A 14535-nucleotide genomic window follows, 5' to 3' on the forward strand; every position below is an offset into this window, starting at 1 on the left:
TTTCATCTACTGTCAACCTTGAGGAGTGGTAGGCCCTCTGTTCCTGCCAAGGTCGTCAGTGCCCAGCCAGATGGGCACACTGGACAGAAGTGCTTGTGGGCTGGAGCCACAGCTTTTGTCCCCGAGCATCAGAGCAGCCGCAGGGGATGCCCAGTCCTTTCTCCCACTGCCTCCTAGGCCTGGGGGGCAGCGCAGTGGGAGAATGTATGTGAAAGCTCTTCATACACTGTGAAGTTCATCCAGATGGAGGGCATAGTGTTCTCTGGTCTGCTGTACCCTCCCCTCACCTCTACCCCACAGACAAAACAGCCCTCCCAACTCTCCTCCTGACACCTGTGCTAAGTGGCACGGCCAGCACAGCCCAGCCTTGTCAATCCCTTCCTTCTGGAGATGACCTGTACAATATTTGTTCTCTTTGGTGTGGAGTTTCAATTTAGACAAATTCAAAAGCTGTGGGTTTTCAGAGTGTGTTTGTCCCTGCCACTCTCGTTTTCTTGTTGGATGGCAGTGAGATTCTGCTCAGCACTACTGAGCACTGTACGTTCCAGTGCCCAGGAATGCTTTCCCGCCCTCAATGACATGAGCTCAGCATCTTTTTCAGGCTCTGGGAAGCTCATTTTCTGCTGATTAGCAGCTTACAGCCAGGCTGCAACCTTATGGAAAACACCCATTTTTTTCCAATCATGTAAAAACTACAGCCCTGGGCATCACTGAACTATATGCCACTCAGGTGATATTTGCTTTTTGGAAAACTTCTGTAAATGTATTTATCATTTTGAAAGTTGAAAACTAACACGGCTCCCTGGTGAATATTGAGCTTCAGCTTCCTCAGTGCGCCAAGGTTCCCTGTGCCTTCCCGCCAACGTCGCTGACCCCCAACTACAGTCAAGTCGTCACCGTGCTGGCTGAAGTCTGGTCTTGGTGTTAGTGGTCTCTGCTGTCAGTGGCATTAAAGTGGTATTCAAAACTCACCCCACATATCAGTGGCATCTTTGCTAATAAGTTTTGCTAATTAACATGCTAGGTATGGATACGCTTTTGGGAAAAAGTATAAATCTCTAAGGGAGAAACAAATATGTTCTCTGGGATTAGCTCAACAGAGATGGGGATGGCAAGGGCTTATGAAGGTTCTGAGTTGCATTCCTTTGTCGTCCTGTGTGCACTGGGTGCACACATGCACACATGTGGTTTCATGGGCCTGCCTGAGGGTCGGTCTCTACTAGGCACAGCAGGGTGGGGCTTCGGGAGCTGAGCGTCCCACTTAGGCCAATCAGCCCCTAGAGTCTGGCCTTGTCATTTGGTCTGCTTTTCTAACTGATGTACCCCAGCCTGAAAAGTGCTGAGTTACACATTAGCTCTGTACAATCACATCCTTCACCATGCACATTGGAATTCTATCCTCTTTGGAGCAGGAGGCCTGCCTATGACCAGGACTGCCACATCTACGTCGCCATGTGGCCACTGTTGCAATGAACCCAGTGACGTCTTTTTCACTGGCTCCTTCATTTTCACCTGTGTTAAATTTAATTTGACCAAGCCCCTCTGGTTTTATTTCCTGAACCCAACTATAACCCTACATACACTTCATGGGAGCAGCAGGCGGGAACTGCTGAAAAGGGCCCCCTGCCTTCCTACCACCTTTCCCTTCCTCTGGGGAAAGAGGAATCCTGGGGCAGATGTGAAGTTGCTTGCATGGGCTTAGCAGACAGCCCTGCTTTCTCATCTCTGTTAATTACCAGCTGTGTGGGCTTAGGCAAATAACTCACCCTCTCTGTGTCTGTTTCTTCATCAGTGAAATGCAGTGGCCAGGAGGATTAAATGAGATAATGTTTGTAAGGTGCTTATCCCAGTGTCTGGCACGCAGAGAGTGCCCGCAAAATGGCAGCCATCGTCATCAGCTATCCAGGTCAAATCAGTTCGCCCCTGGCCTGCATCTCCTCCCCTCCCACCTACGTGGGTCCTTTCAGTGCTCTTTTCTCTCTTACATTTTCAACTTTCTTCCCCTTAGCATAGAAACATGTTTGCCTCACCTGTTTTAAAACATCCTCCCTTGGACCTTTGATCTTTTTGGTTCCATCCTCAATCCCTTGTCCCCTTCACTCCTGGTTCCTCTCCTCATCCCTTCATTCCTCGGCCTCCTGCCCCCTGGCACCTGCTCCTCAGTTCAGTGAAGCGCCTCTTGCCGAGGTCGCCCGTGTTCTCCCACCTGCTGCCACAATGACAGAGTCTTCAGCTGACAAGGCTCTGCACAGCAAGATGCTGTCCCCACTCAGGGCAGGTCTCTGGCCGAGGCTCCCTCCCCAGCGCCCCGCCAGAGGCTGAGTGCACTGTTCTTCAGACGGGGATCAGGCCCCTGGCCCACGCCACAAATCAGACCAGGACACATCACCAGTGAAAGTGTTTAATAGTTAAATTATTTAAATAGACTTTTCAATTTCCATGGGAAATCATAATCGTATCCGTTTTTGCAAGAGCAGGAATAAAAAGAGTGCACACCCCTTAGAGGGAATGAAGAGCTAGCACTGCACATTGTCACCAGTCACTGCAGGGATGGGGGGATGGGCCCCCACGAGGCCAGGGAGGCCATGACCAACAGGGGAAAGGGGGAGAACTCAGCACAAACACACGTTACTTGGGTTGGAAGCAAAACGAAAACCCAGCACCACTGTGGGCGATGTGGAGGAGAAGGGGACTTGAGAACAACACCATGGAGAAAGCCGACCCCTCGCCACAGGTGCCAGAGGGGCGACGCAGAACTCAAAAGGTGGGGCAGCAAAAGCAGACAGACTCAGGCTGGCAGTTTTAGGTCCATAGCTTTGCCTCTCAGAGCTGCGTTCCAACTGAGGTGGGCGTTGGTGTGTGGAAGGGGGCGGTGGTGCTAGTGTCCAGTGAGAGGTGGTGCAGGTGGGCATCAAAGTAATGTTTTGCAGCTGCTATATAGCTGCCACCTCACCTCCTTCAGGCTCGTGTTGGTGGTGAGACTAATTCTGCCCTGAGAAGCAATGAAAAGATCTGGGCACAAGACCCAAGGATTCTGTTTGAATCTCTCTCTATGATTGATAGTATATCATTTTCCAAAAGCCTCCCTCATAGGGTATAAAAAATAGAATTTTTTTCTCGGTGCACTTAACTGCCCCCTACCCCCCAAAACAACCAATTTCTGCTGAAAAAAAAAATATTTCTTCTAGCTTTGCCCCGTGGACTCTGAAGCTGGGCTCTACCCTTTCCTCTAGTTTGCAGGTGGAGGGCAAGGCTACTGCCTTTCCCTGAACCTGAGGGCTGAGGCTGCTTCCCTAGGTTTCAACTCACCTGAGATGGGAAAGAAGCTTTTTGTTTTTTTGTTCCATTTGCATTTTACTTAGGGGAAGTGATGTGTGTGTGTTAGAGAGTGAGCGATGGGGGAATGTGTACATGCATCTTCCTACTTAATCTGAACGTATGATACCCCAAAAGGACACGTTCACTGCTCTGGTTGGACCTGGGAAAACCAAAAACTGCCACATCCGAAGTGAGGGAAACAGGCGTCCTGTGTGAGACCAGTTCCACAGCATCAACACACACACACACACACACACACACACCACACCCCAGCACATACATCGACATACGTACAGTACAAATGAGTACAAACGCCCCGCTGTGCACAGCTGTTTTCTAATATAGAGAATTTACAAAATATAGAATTTGGTATATTTGTTATATCTCCAAGGTTTTCAATAATACAAAATAAAAAATACAAAAAAGACGAGTTGGGATCCCCGCCCTCCCTCCCCAGTGGCATCCTCGTTTGGTCGTGGGTCTCTTACACGCATACAACTAGCATAGTCCAAAGAAGGGCACAGAAACTTGTTTTATTTAATAAATATTTTCTTTTCCTCAGAACCACCACTCCTTGCTTCAAGTCCTCTCGCCTCCCCCTGAAGGGGCAGAGTCTGTGTGTGTGTAGGTGGAGGAGGAGGACAGGGATGAAGGCCACCGTCCCTCCAAAGCCAGCACTCCTGCCCGAAAGCCCCTCCAAGCAGCAGGGGCCGCAGCCTCTATCTGAAGTGTAAAGGCTGACGTGGAAAAGCAGACCGCTGGGGACCCCTAGGCTCCCCGGGGCCAGAGTCGCGCCCACCTGCCCACCCACCTGAGGCCGAGGTGTCTCCCCCAGCCCAGCACTGGGCTGCCACGCACCCATCAACGCTCCCGCAGCTCCTGTCCACCTGCGCAGCAGCACCCGTTAGAAAACTCAAGATTCAGATCGAGTCTAGCGGAGTCTTCTTCAGAGGGAAACATCTTTGGTCAGCTTGGTGCTCGCAGGACGCTGGCACCCCGGGGCCTGGGATGGAGGCTGCTGCCCGCCCGCAAAGGCAGAAGCTGCTTCTGGAGTCAAAGTGGAAAATCTCACCGGCGCCGCCCCGCGGGCTGGAGCGCAGGCTTCCACCTGCCTGCCCGGCACACAAAGAAGCCGTTTCCGTTTCTCTGGAGGCCAGGCTGCCTGGCATCATCGGCTGGCAGCTGCTAACTGAGCGGGGGCCCTCCGTTGAGGAAGTAGGTCATCATCTCGCCTTTGCCCTTGACCTTGACCACACCCCGGCACTCCAGCTGGTATGTGTTGGCGGCCAGCACCTGGTACATGTCTGTGGTGACCTGAGGAGGCAAAGGAGGAGAGAGGACAGGCCATGGATGACCTGAGCTATCAATCTGCCATGGGGCAGAGCCGCCCGACCGCCTCTGACACAGAGGCAGGGCAGCCCCTCCCGGGGACTGACAGCTGCTCATCCACAGAAGTGCGGCTCAGAAATGAGGACGCAGCACCTACTCCGTGCCAGGCAGCGTGGGGAGCACCTCACGTGTGCTGTTTCAGCGCTACTCAAGGTGTGGCCTGCGGTCCACGAACTGCTTGTCACCGTCCGTAACAAAAGAAGTGCAGACGCTGAGAGGAAGTGCTTAGGAGCTTTTACAGCAACGTGACACTGCCGCAGACACTATCCCAACATGTGACCAGAGTGTTTGCCAAGGTCTCCTCCACAACAGATCAGAAATATCTTTGGAAACTGGTTTTTTACCACAGATAGTTTGAGAACCACTGCTTATAGTATTTAATCTTTCTAGGAGGTAGGAACTATTATCTCAGGCTCAGGAAACCTATGTCATTTGCCTGAGGTGACACAGCTAATAAAAGGCAGAGCCTGGATTCAGTTCCGGATCTTACCGCCGTCTCTGCTTTAGGTTTCGGGACAGAGAGGCAGGCTCACAGGTGGCCCCGGTCACCACACTGCATTACTGCGGGGTGAGGGAGAAAAGCAGAGTGTGGGAGCAGCAGTGCCGACAGATGCCTCACAGGGCGACCCACAAGCCATTATTGCTGAGTAGGACCTGCACCCCCCAGCCCGCCACCCCACAGCACACCTGCCAGGAGGAAGCGGGCCGGGCATCGCCGGGGGGCGGCTGGGAGCGGCCCTGCCGTGTTAGTAAGCGTGCTCTGTGAGTGGTGACCCTTGAGCAGAGGGGAGGTGCTGGTTGCTGTGCGGTGCCGACAGCCCCTTGCGCCCGTCCGGGGTGAGGTCAGGAGCTCTGTAAACACACACGCCTCTCCCCATCTCCCCGCAGGACCCCCAGCTCCCCTCTTGCTGTCCCTTCTCCCTATGGCACAGGGAAGGAGGTGAGAGAAGGCCATTTGGCCAGGCCCCTCAGCATCCACGAGCTGGTCAGGCCAGGCTGATCTGGCCAAGGCCATGCTTGGGGCCACCCCCCTTGTTCAGAGGCCCCACAGGAGAGAGAAGTTAGGGGACATTTAGGGAGTGTCAGTGTGAGCAAAGGGCCACAAGAAGAGCACAGTCAGCACTTGGGAAAACTGCGGCCAGGGAAGCTAAGCGACCTGCCCACAGCCTCACAGGGACCTGAGGGGGTGGTGTGTGCAGACTAGAGCCCAGCTCAGGGCCTCTGTTGTCAGACTGGAACAGAAAGAGTCAGAAAGGACTGAGACAAACAAAGAAAAGCGGCTGAAGAGCGCAGGCCTGGGAATCACAAGCACCAGCCTGCAAAGGATGAAGAGAGGAGAAAAAGTCTTCAGGTCTCTGGCTAGGCCCCTGAGGGCCACCATCCCAGGGACCAGTGGCCTTGTCTGGTGCTCCTGAACCAGGCCCTGAGTGCTGGGGGCTCATTTGGCAGGACCCTGCTCCCCGCGGCCATCTTTCCATCCCTTCTGTGAGCCTGGGCTGTGGCATTAGCACTCCTGGCTTGGCATGGCAGCTGGCTCCCCCCTGTACCCCCAATTCCTTCTGTGGCCAGTAGAGGGCTTTGCACAGGACTGAAGATCTGTCCAAGGTACTGAGGGCCTGAAACACAATCCTTTCTCCAAGCTTCCAAGACCTCAGCACCAACTACCCCACCAGCCTCAAACCCGGCTGCAGAAGTTCTCACTGGGAACTGTGGCGGCCTGTGGGAAGACCGCTTAGCAGCAGACAGAGGCCCCAATGCGGGTGAGGCGGGCGGCGGGCGCTCCTGCACTCACCTGGATGCGGTCGGGCACACCGGTGCTGTCCATGCGGCTGGCCACGTTCACCGTATTGCCCCAGATGTCGTACTGAGGCTTGCGGGCCCCGATCACCCCGGCCACCACGGGGCCGATGTTGAGCCCTGCAGGGGACAGAAGTGAGCATGCTCCTCAGGGCTCAGGCCAATGCTTGCCCTCGCTATCATTCTTCCCGCGACACCCAGCAGGTTCTCCCTCTGACTCTTGGCCTGAAGACACCCAGGGTCCTCCAGGACGGAGGCCGTGCTTAACCCTGCGGCTCCCACTTCTTTGCTCCTATCAAATGCCTGCTAACTCAAGACCACAGGAGCCTGTTCACAATCCACTGCTCCTGTGTCCTTGCCACCCAGTCAACGCTCAGCTCCTGGGAGTCCATCACCAGGACTGCCCTCTTCAAGCTTTCTAGGGACCTCTTGTGTCATCAAACTGCCTTTCCTTAATCGTCCCTCTCTCGGGGGCATTTAAGCTTTCACTGTCCATTCAGACTCAACACACCAGAACTCTGCATTTTCTTCTTCCTCACTCCGCTGCTTGCTTCAGGGTCACCACCATTCTTGTTCTTAGAACCTAGCTCCTCACCTACCAGTCTCTTCTCTCTGCAGGTAATCCGCCTCCCAGGATCTGAGACAGGGCAGTGATACTGCTGTGACTGAGCTCTGGGAAGCAACGGCCGCCGTCCACGCGGGCTCTCTGCCTCGCTCCTAGCACATCTCCCCCAGTCTATGCACCTTCCGGATCTCACCCCAGGCCACCCTGAGCAACCCACCTCTGAGCCTTTGCCGTGCGGGTTCTCCAGCTGAAGTGTCCCCCTCCTCCTCTCCAGGAAATCCCTCCCTGACACGTCTGCCTCAGCTGACATTCTCTAGACATGTTCCGCCCTGTCTCCAAGCCCCAGGGTGCCCCCTCCTGTTACATAAACCGTCTCTCTCACCCGGGGCCTTGTTAAGCCTCATTGTTGCTTCACTGTTTCTTGTGCGTGAGAGGTGGGACCACAAATAGAGCAGAAGCTCCCACATAGGCCCTCGAGCCACTCACTCAGTCAGAAATGTCATCGATCCTCAAAACTCTTCCCTCCACAACCTTCCTCTTTGGTCCTGTCAAGCCACATGCACCTTTTTACCACACGTGGTGTTCCCAGGCTGGAGTGTCCATCTCACTGGCCAAGAGCCAAGCTCCCCAGGGAAGACATTCCAGAGCCTGGAGGCAGGGATCTGCCACACAAGGCTTCCACCTGCCCGCCCAGCCGCTTGTCTACCTGCCACTCAATTCCCAGCCCTGGTCCGAAGAAGGAGCTAAGGTGGCTCACAAAAATACACACTGGGAGAAAAATACAAATCAATGCAGGGGGAAGAGATGGGGTGAAAGGAAAATACAAATGGCGCCATCACGAAACCCAGAGTGAAGTTAACACGGAGCGTAGGCTGCCGAGCAGTTAAAGCAGAGCCCCAGCTGGCTCTGGTCTGGGCTTTCTAGCAGCCAATGCACCTGAAAACCAGGTCAAGTCCACCAACACGGGGCCCACTGGCTACAACAAGCCAGCTCGTTCAGGGAAAGCCCAATTCACAATACTCAGGCCAGAACAAAATGTCTCCTGAGGACATTAATGATCACAATATTGATTGTTAGTAAGCCAATATTTCGGTTTACTGTGCTAATTTTGAGAATTGAAATGCCAGTATTTTTCTTGGTGAATTACTTTTTTCAAAATTTGAAATCTGAATCATTTATGGCTTGAGACATACTCAGGGAGTTGATAATGCATTAAAAGTTTGAAAAGAACAAAGGTCTGCTCTTTCAGAAAGCATTCTTTACCTCCACAATCCTCAAGAGGAGGAAGAGAGCAACACTGGACAGAGCAGTTTCTACTGCAAAAATAGCTCATCCTTGGTAAGAGATATGCTAAGGACGAAATGAACTGTGGAAACACCTTGAACTTTATGGAGCAACAAATTCAGAGCGGTAATTCTGAAATCATTTTGTGGATAAGGCAGGGTGGAGCCAATGAGTGAGTACCTGGGTTTTCATTGTACTAGTCTTGCAACTCTTCTGTAGAGTTGAAAGTTATTAGAAGAAAAGGTTGCAGTCATAAAACAACAAAATTAAACATAAAAAGGAAAGAAATTATACAGGTGTTTGGTTCAAAGATTTTCTATGGAAGTAGAATATGGCCCTGACTGTTTTGAAACTGACCCAGGGCCTCTGCTCGGAATCCCCTGCTCTCTTCTATGTCAGCCCCCACCCTGGGACACTACAGCATCTACAAGGCTCCTCAGAGCCACCAACAAGGGCCGAGGCATTTGACAAAGGATCCAGGGAAGACACGTGGACCTGATTTAACTCCACATCCTCACCATTTCTCTCCCCATTTGCGTAGATTAGAAAAGCTTTCACAGCACCTGGAAGATTTTGCTCACACGCACACAGAAACCACTGGAACTCAGCAATAACCCCACTGACCCATTTTGGGGTTTTTTGGGGTCTTTTTTTGTTTTTTTTTTTTGGTAAGGAAGATTAGCCCTAAGCTAACATTTGATGCCAATCTTCCTCTTTTTGCTGAGGAAGATTGGCCCTGGCTAACACCCGTGCCCATCTTCCTCTACTTTATATGGGACGCCACCACAGCATGGCTTGACAAGCGGTGCATCTGTCTGCGCCTGGGATCCGAACCTGTGAACCCCGGGCCACTGAAGCAGAGCGTGCGAACTTAACTGCTGCACCACCGGGCCGGCCTCCACCCATTTTTTTTTTTAAGATTACTTTTTTTAAAAAAGTTGAAATATAATCATTTCATTGTCAATTTTATATGATTCTTTTCATGTTTAGTTTTTTTTTTTAATTTTACTTTATTTTGCTAACAATTTTGTAGAATATATGTTCAATATTTTTATAAATTTGCAAATGTAATGACTTGTACCATGTCTATACATTTTGTACTTAAAATGTATAAGTATTTCACTTTACTGCTTTTCATGTTCACTGAATGAATTTGGAACACTTTTAAATAAAACACTGCCATTAAGTCAGTATTACTTGAAATAAATGGGACTGTCGTGCCCGTGAGGCAGCCACCAGAAGGCCCTGTGCCCTTGGCACACAGTATCCCCCACAAAGCCTTTGGGCAAGCACAGCCTGGGTCCAACCAGGACTTCCCAACGAGTGAGACAGATGGGAACTCAGAAAGATGGTGTCCCGTGTGTGTCACCAACACACAGAGGAGGCACCTCCAGGCCCCCAGAGCATTCTGCTGTGAGTGAGGGGTGCGCACCCCCACCCCCGTGGGCAGGAATGCGGTGTAATGTGAGCCTCTGCTTGGACTGGGTCACGGATGCACGATGGTGGATGGGGAGCCCCAAAGGCCTCTGCACTCCCTGGGGCCCGGCTCACCGATCTTCATCTGGAAGTTGTTGAAGGAGTGCTCGTTGATGTACTTCATTTGGTCCATCAGCTTCATGGCGAAGTCAGCCAGAGCCTTGATGTGGGTCTTGCCCACCTTGTCATAGGTGGAGTCGTTAAGGCCCGAGGCGGCCATGTACGTGCTGCCGATGGTCTTGATCTTTTCCAGCTGCCTGAACCGATCCTCGCTGATGATCTGGACAGAAAGGAGGCCAAATCTGGGTCAGCCCCAAGTCTGGGGCACTGAGATCTGCAGGGATGTGCAGCAGCAGGGACCCTCGTGTCTCCCCAATTCCCATAGTGGAGTCTGCCTCCATCACCAACTCAGTGCAAAGCCCCGATGCTCCCCAACAGAGCCAGGCCTCCCCCAGCACTCACCCACTGTATAGTGGCTGTGGGCTACAAGGCCATCTCCATGCCAAGAGCCCCTGGGGCCAGGTCATTAGTCACATCTGGGTCTCTCGCTCCCAACAGGGGCTGGAGTCCATCTCCCCCTTTGCTGGCTGACGTCCCCATCCCACTCAGGGAAACTTCATCTTTGTCCAGCAGGACACTCTTCTCCTATCTCCAGGACCTGCTAGAAGCCTGCCCACACCCATTTCAGCCAACTCCAGTCACCCCACAGCCCAGGAGTCTCATGAGCTGTTTCTGACACTGTCTGGTCCCAGCGCCCCCACCCCTCTCCTCCCTGCGCTCCGTGCCCACGGCCCAGTATTCCCACTAGAGTTGCTCGCTCACACTCACTCCTCGGTAAGCTCTCAGGGTTGAGACTGCCTGACTGGGCGCAGCATCCCCAGTGCCTGGCACACACCAGGTGCTCAACAAGAGCGGGATAACTAAAGGAAGAGATGTCTGTTTCTGCCTCCACTGTTCAGGGCCCTGTATCTTTGTCCTGCCTCCTCCCTGAGCCTGGGAACAACTCCGGCCTTGACTCTCTCAAGCCCTGGCACAGACACTTGGCTGTCCCAGCCTCGGGCCCTGTCCAACCCTAGATGGCACAAGAAGGATGGTGGATGATGGGGGGTGGTTGGTGAGTTAGCTGAGCAGGGCCTTGATGGGGTGGCCGAGGGCACAGACTTCAAATTCAAACAGCCTGGGCTGAAACCCCAGCTCTGCCACTTACTGCTGGTGACCTTAGGCAAGGCACTTAACACCTGTGGGCCTCAGTTTCCTCGTCTGTAACACAGCAATGGAGGAGGAAATGTATGTAAAGTGCCCAGGACACAGTCAGGCTCCTGCCATCACTGTTCACATCTGGAAGGTGAAAGGGGGCGTCGGGTCTCCTCGTCCCTCCCGCTCCAGGGACCCGAGTGCCCCCGCCCCGCCCGCACCTCGTCGAAGTCGGCGATGATCTCGTTGAGCAGCCGCAGGCACTCGACGCCCTCGTTGTTGGCCTCTAGCTCCACGTAGAACTCGGAGAAGTTGGCGATGGAGGCGAACATGACGGCCACGCACTCGCAAGACTGATAGTACAGCTCGTCGTTGCGCCGCTCGCGGGCCAGGAAGTGGGCAGCCACGTCCTTGGGCAGGATGTTATGCAGCAGCCGCCGGTTGTAGGCCTGCAGCTCCTCCATCTCCTCCTTCTCCTCCGTGGCCTGGGACAGAGGACCCGGTCAGAGGAGGGGGCAGGCGACGCGCCGCTTAGAAAAAGACAGTGTGATCCGCGCAAATGCCAACACAGGCCCGAGATTTCAACGAGTGGCTAGCTTCCTCCCCTCCTCTCTGCTGTCTCTACTCTCAGGTTTTCTATCAAGAGCATCCATTACTTTGACCATCAGAAAAGAGAGATTTCTAAGTTTCTAACTCTTCCACGCCTGCCTCTTGGAAAGTGACACGCGTGAGGATGTTGATCCCGAGGGAGGGAACCCTTGAGAGGAAACAGGTCCCAGAGGAGAGGCTGAAAGGATGCTGTCTGCCCAAGACTAGAACGAGGCAGCAGGTGAAACGGATGGTCCAAGACCACCCCCACATGGCCCGCCGGCTACCCAACTGCTCCTCAACTTTCCCTCTTCCTCTTCTTATCAGGAAACACAATCAGAACAGCAGTTCCGTAAGGATCACTTTAACAGACTGACCCCAAGGGAGAACAGCTCAAAGCCCTGCCCAGTCTCCCTGGTTCCCACGAGAGCAGACTCGCCCCAGGGCCAGACGCAGCCAGGCAGGGCCAGGAGGCGCAGGTGCCCCCAGGCGCCACCCAGAGTGGGACAGGGACATCACCGCTGACTTTGGTTCTCCCTCAGTTTGGGTCCCGGCTCTGGGCAGCTGGAGTTGGTGGTCACGCACCCTCCAGGTTAAAGGGACAGTGCAGAGCCCTCGGGTCAAGAGGCCAATAGTGGCCCACAGGCTGAGGCGCAGAGGTCGTCATGCACCAAGGCGTGCAAGGAGCCATCTGACCAGGGCATTCATGGGACATGGGGGGTAGTGGGTGGAGTCTGCTGGCCTCCTCCCCCTTGGTAACAAATACAATGGTCCCTTTAACTGGGAGTGGCCGTGTTGGTAAGGCAGCCTGCTTAGGTGTTCTCTAACTAAATGTGGAGGCCTTTCTATTCAGCTGCAACTAGAACCTCCAAAAGGACCAGGACTACTTCCCAGGGCCCTGGCTCTCCTGGTGGGCGGCAGCTGTCATGGGGAAGGAGCTGGCACCCCCACACAAGGCTGCAGGACCTGGGTCCAGCAGGGAAGGCAGAAAGCTCAGGGACCCCAGGACTCAGCGGCTGAGCTTTGCCTGTAAGGTGAGAGGACCCACAGCCCTTCACTCCTGGAGCCACTGGAAACGTGGCCGCAAGGATAGGGGTCACGCCTCAGGAAGCTCCTGGACCCTGAGGCGCCAGGTGGGTCCAGTGGGCACCTGCTACCTTCCTGCCCTGGAAGGTGACCTTTGCTCCTGTGAGGTGGGACACTGACCACCCTCCTACCCCGATAAATAAGGGCCACCTGCTCCTAGCTCTGGAACCAGTGTGCCAGAGGGAGAAGGCTGGTGGGAATCCCTGCACTTCTCGCAAGCTGTCCCAGGGAGATGTCCAGCTGGTCCGTCTGCCTCTGAAAATGCACCAGGCTGCCCACAGTCCTGCTCCTACCGCCTGCTGAGACCACATGCCTGGGGACCCAGGAGCACTCCAGCTCCTGTGATCAGCCCAGCAGGTGGCAGAAATGTGACATGTGCCCTTCCTGGAGAGCATCTGCATTTAAGGGTCAGGTAGAATGGCGATGGAGGCTGGAGGCAGGGAGGCCGGGAGCATGGCTACCGCTGAGAACAGAGGCCAAGCCCCCAGGGCCCTGGCCAGGTGCTCCAGCCACATCTGGGGAACTCTGCCCCAAGACATGCTGGGCAGCTGCCAACACAGCCAGCACCTTCTAGGGTTGGGCTCTGGCCAGGCAGGAAGTCTCAGGGGTCCACGGCATCTTGTTGGTCCTAATAATGTCAACGCTGTGGGAGAGGGACAAAAGTGGGCTCTCCTGAGAACTGAGACCCAGTGGTTTGGCCAGGAGGGGGCCTTGCGGGTAAGGAAAGGTGTGTTCCTCGTGCGGGTGCTTCAGGGAAGCTAAGGACCCCAGGCTTCACCACCTCCCTGTCAGCACCACACCCATCCACCAGGACCACAGATCCAACAGCAAAACGGGCGGCTGGGCAAGACTGGGGGTGGGGCAATGGACCCTCACTCACCCATCCCGAGGACTTGCATTCATGTTTTTGTTTATTGGTATTTATTTGATGTTGTCCCTCCTCCCAAAAGCCCTAGGGCAGGGTGGGAGATGGAGGGATGTGGGAGCATCATTAGCCTTTTGCAGAGCTTCAATGGAGAGAGGCTGACATGCCTGGCCGGTAGAGACATGCTCACCCACACACTCACACACGCATGTGCACACATGTGCACAGGCCTTCTTAACTGTTTTCAAAATGGGGGCGGGGGGTCAGCCACTTCCCTTCCAATCTTCCCTTCCAATCTTCCCTTCCTTCCCTGAGGAAGCAAAGCAATCAGAGGAAAGGGTGCCACATGGCAGCATGCCCAGTGTGCCAGCAAGCAGGGCAGTGAAGAGGGGAGAGGTCATGGTGGGCAGAGAAGGGGGCTGGAGTGGTTGGGAGGCTGGTTCCATTGAGCAAATGAGTAAATATACGACAGATAATGGGAGCTGGGCTTCTCGCTGCCAGAGATAATATTTGCAAGCATGAAAGTGGGAGGGCTAGAAAGAAGCTTGAGGTGTTGCGTTAGAAATGGAGGTACTAGTAGGAACTCATGGTTCATGAGAGATGTTATGAAGCAGTATAAATATGAATGAATATCAAGAGAGATACTGAAGTAATATCAATACATACGTATGCGTGTACACATATATGTTCATATAAACTTACATGTATTTCCTAGCTTTGTTCACGGAGAGGACATACAAGAGTGAGCACACCGAGTGCTCTGATCTTGGCTTCTAAATACCATCCTCCACTAACAAGAGTCAGGGCTCTTTGAAGAAATCACTGGTCCCTGGGCTAAAGCAGGGAAAGGACATGATGTGCCCCAGACATCTTCTTTTGCCAGAAAGTAATACAATGCTCAAAGAATGATGGAGACGTGTCAAAGAACACAGAAGCCAACCTAAGACACTCACACTGACCAAACCCAGGACAA

At 53.7% G+C, this 14535-nt stretch overlaps 1 protein-coding gene across 2 annotated transcripts in view; it reads right to left on the reverse strand.

The window, feature by feature from the left end:
• Positions 1-3777: 3777 nt before the first annotated feature.
• ADCY5 (adenylate cyclase 5) overlaps positions 3778-14535 on the reverse strand; it is a 151984-nt gene continuing 141226 nt past the window's right edge. For both annotated transcript variants that reach the window (XM_058555932.1, XM_058555931.1), the window contains exons 18-21: positions 11245-11508; positions 9905-10109; positions 6500-6624; positions 3778-4632 (exon numbers count right to left, since the gene is read on the reverse strand). In XM_058555932.1, coding sequence (XP_058411915.1) covers positions 4504-4632; positions 6500-6624; positions 9905-10109; positions 11245-11508 — 723 coding nt within the window. In that variant the 3' untranslated portion in view covers positions 3778-4503. The remainder of the gene's footprint in view (positions 4633-6499; positions 6625-9904; positions 10110-11244; positions 11509-14535) is intronic.

The sequence above is a fragment of the Diceros bicornis genome, chromosome 15 (genome assembly GCF_020826845.1).
Source record: "Diceros bicornis minor isolate mBicDic1 chromosome 15, mDicBic1.mat.cur, whole genome shotgun sequence".
Taxonomy (NCBI): Eukaryota; Metazoa; Chordata; class Mammalia; order Perissodactyla; family Rhinocerotidae; genus Diceros; species Diceros bicornis.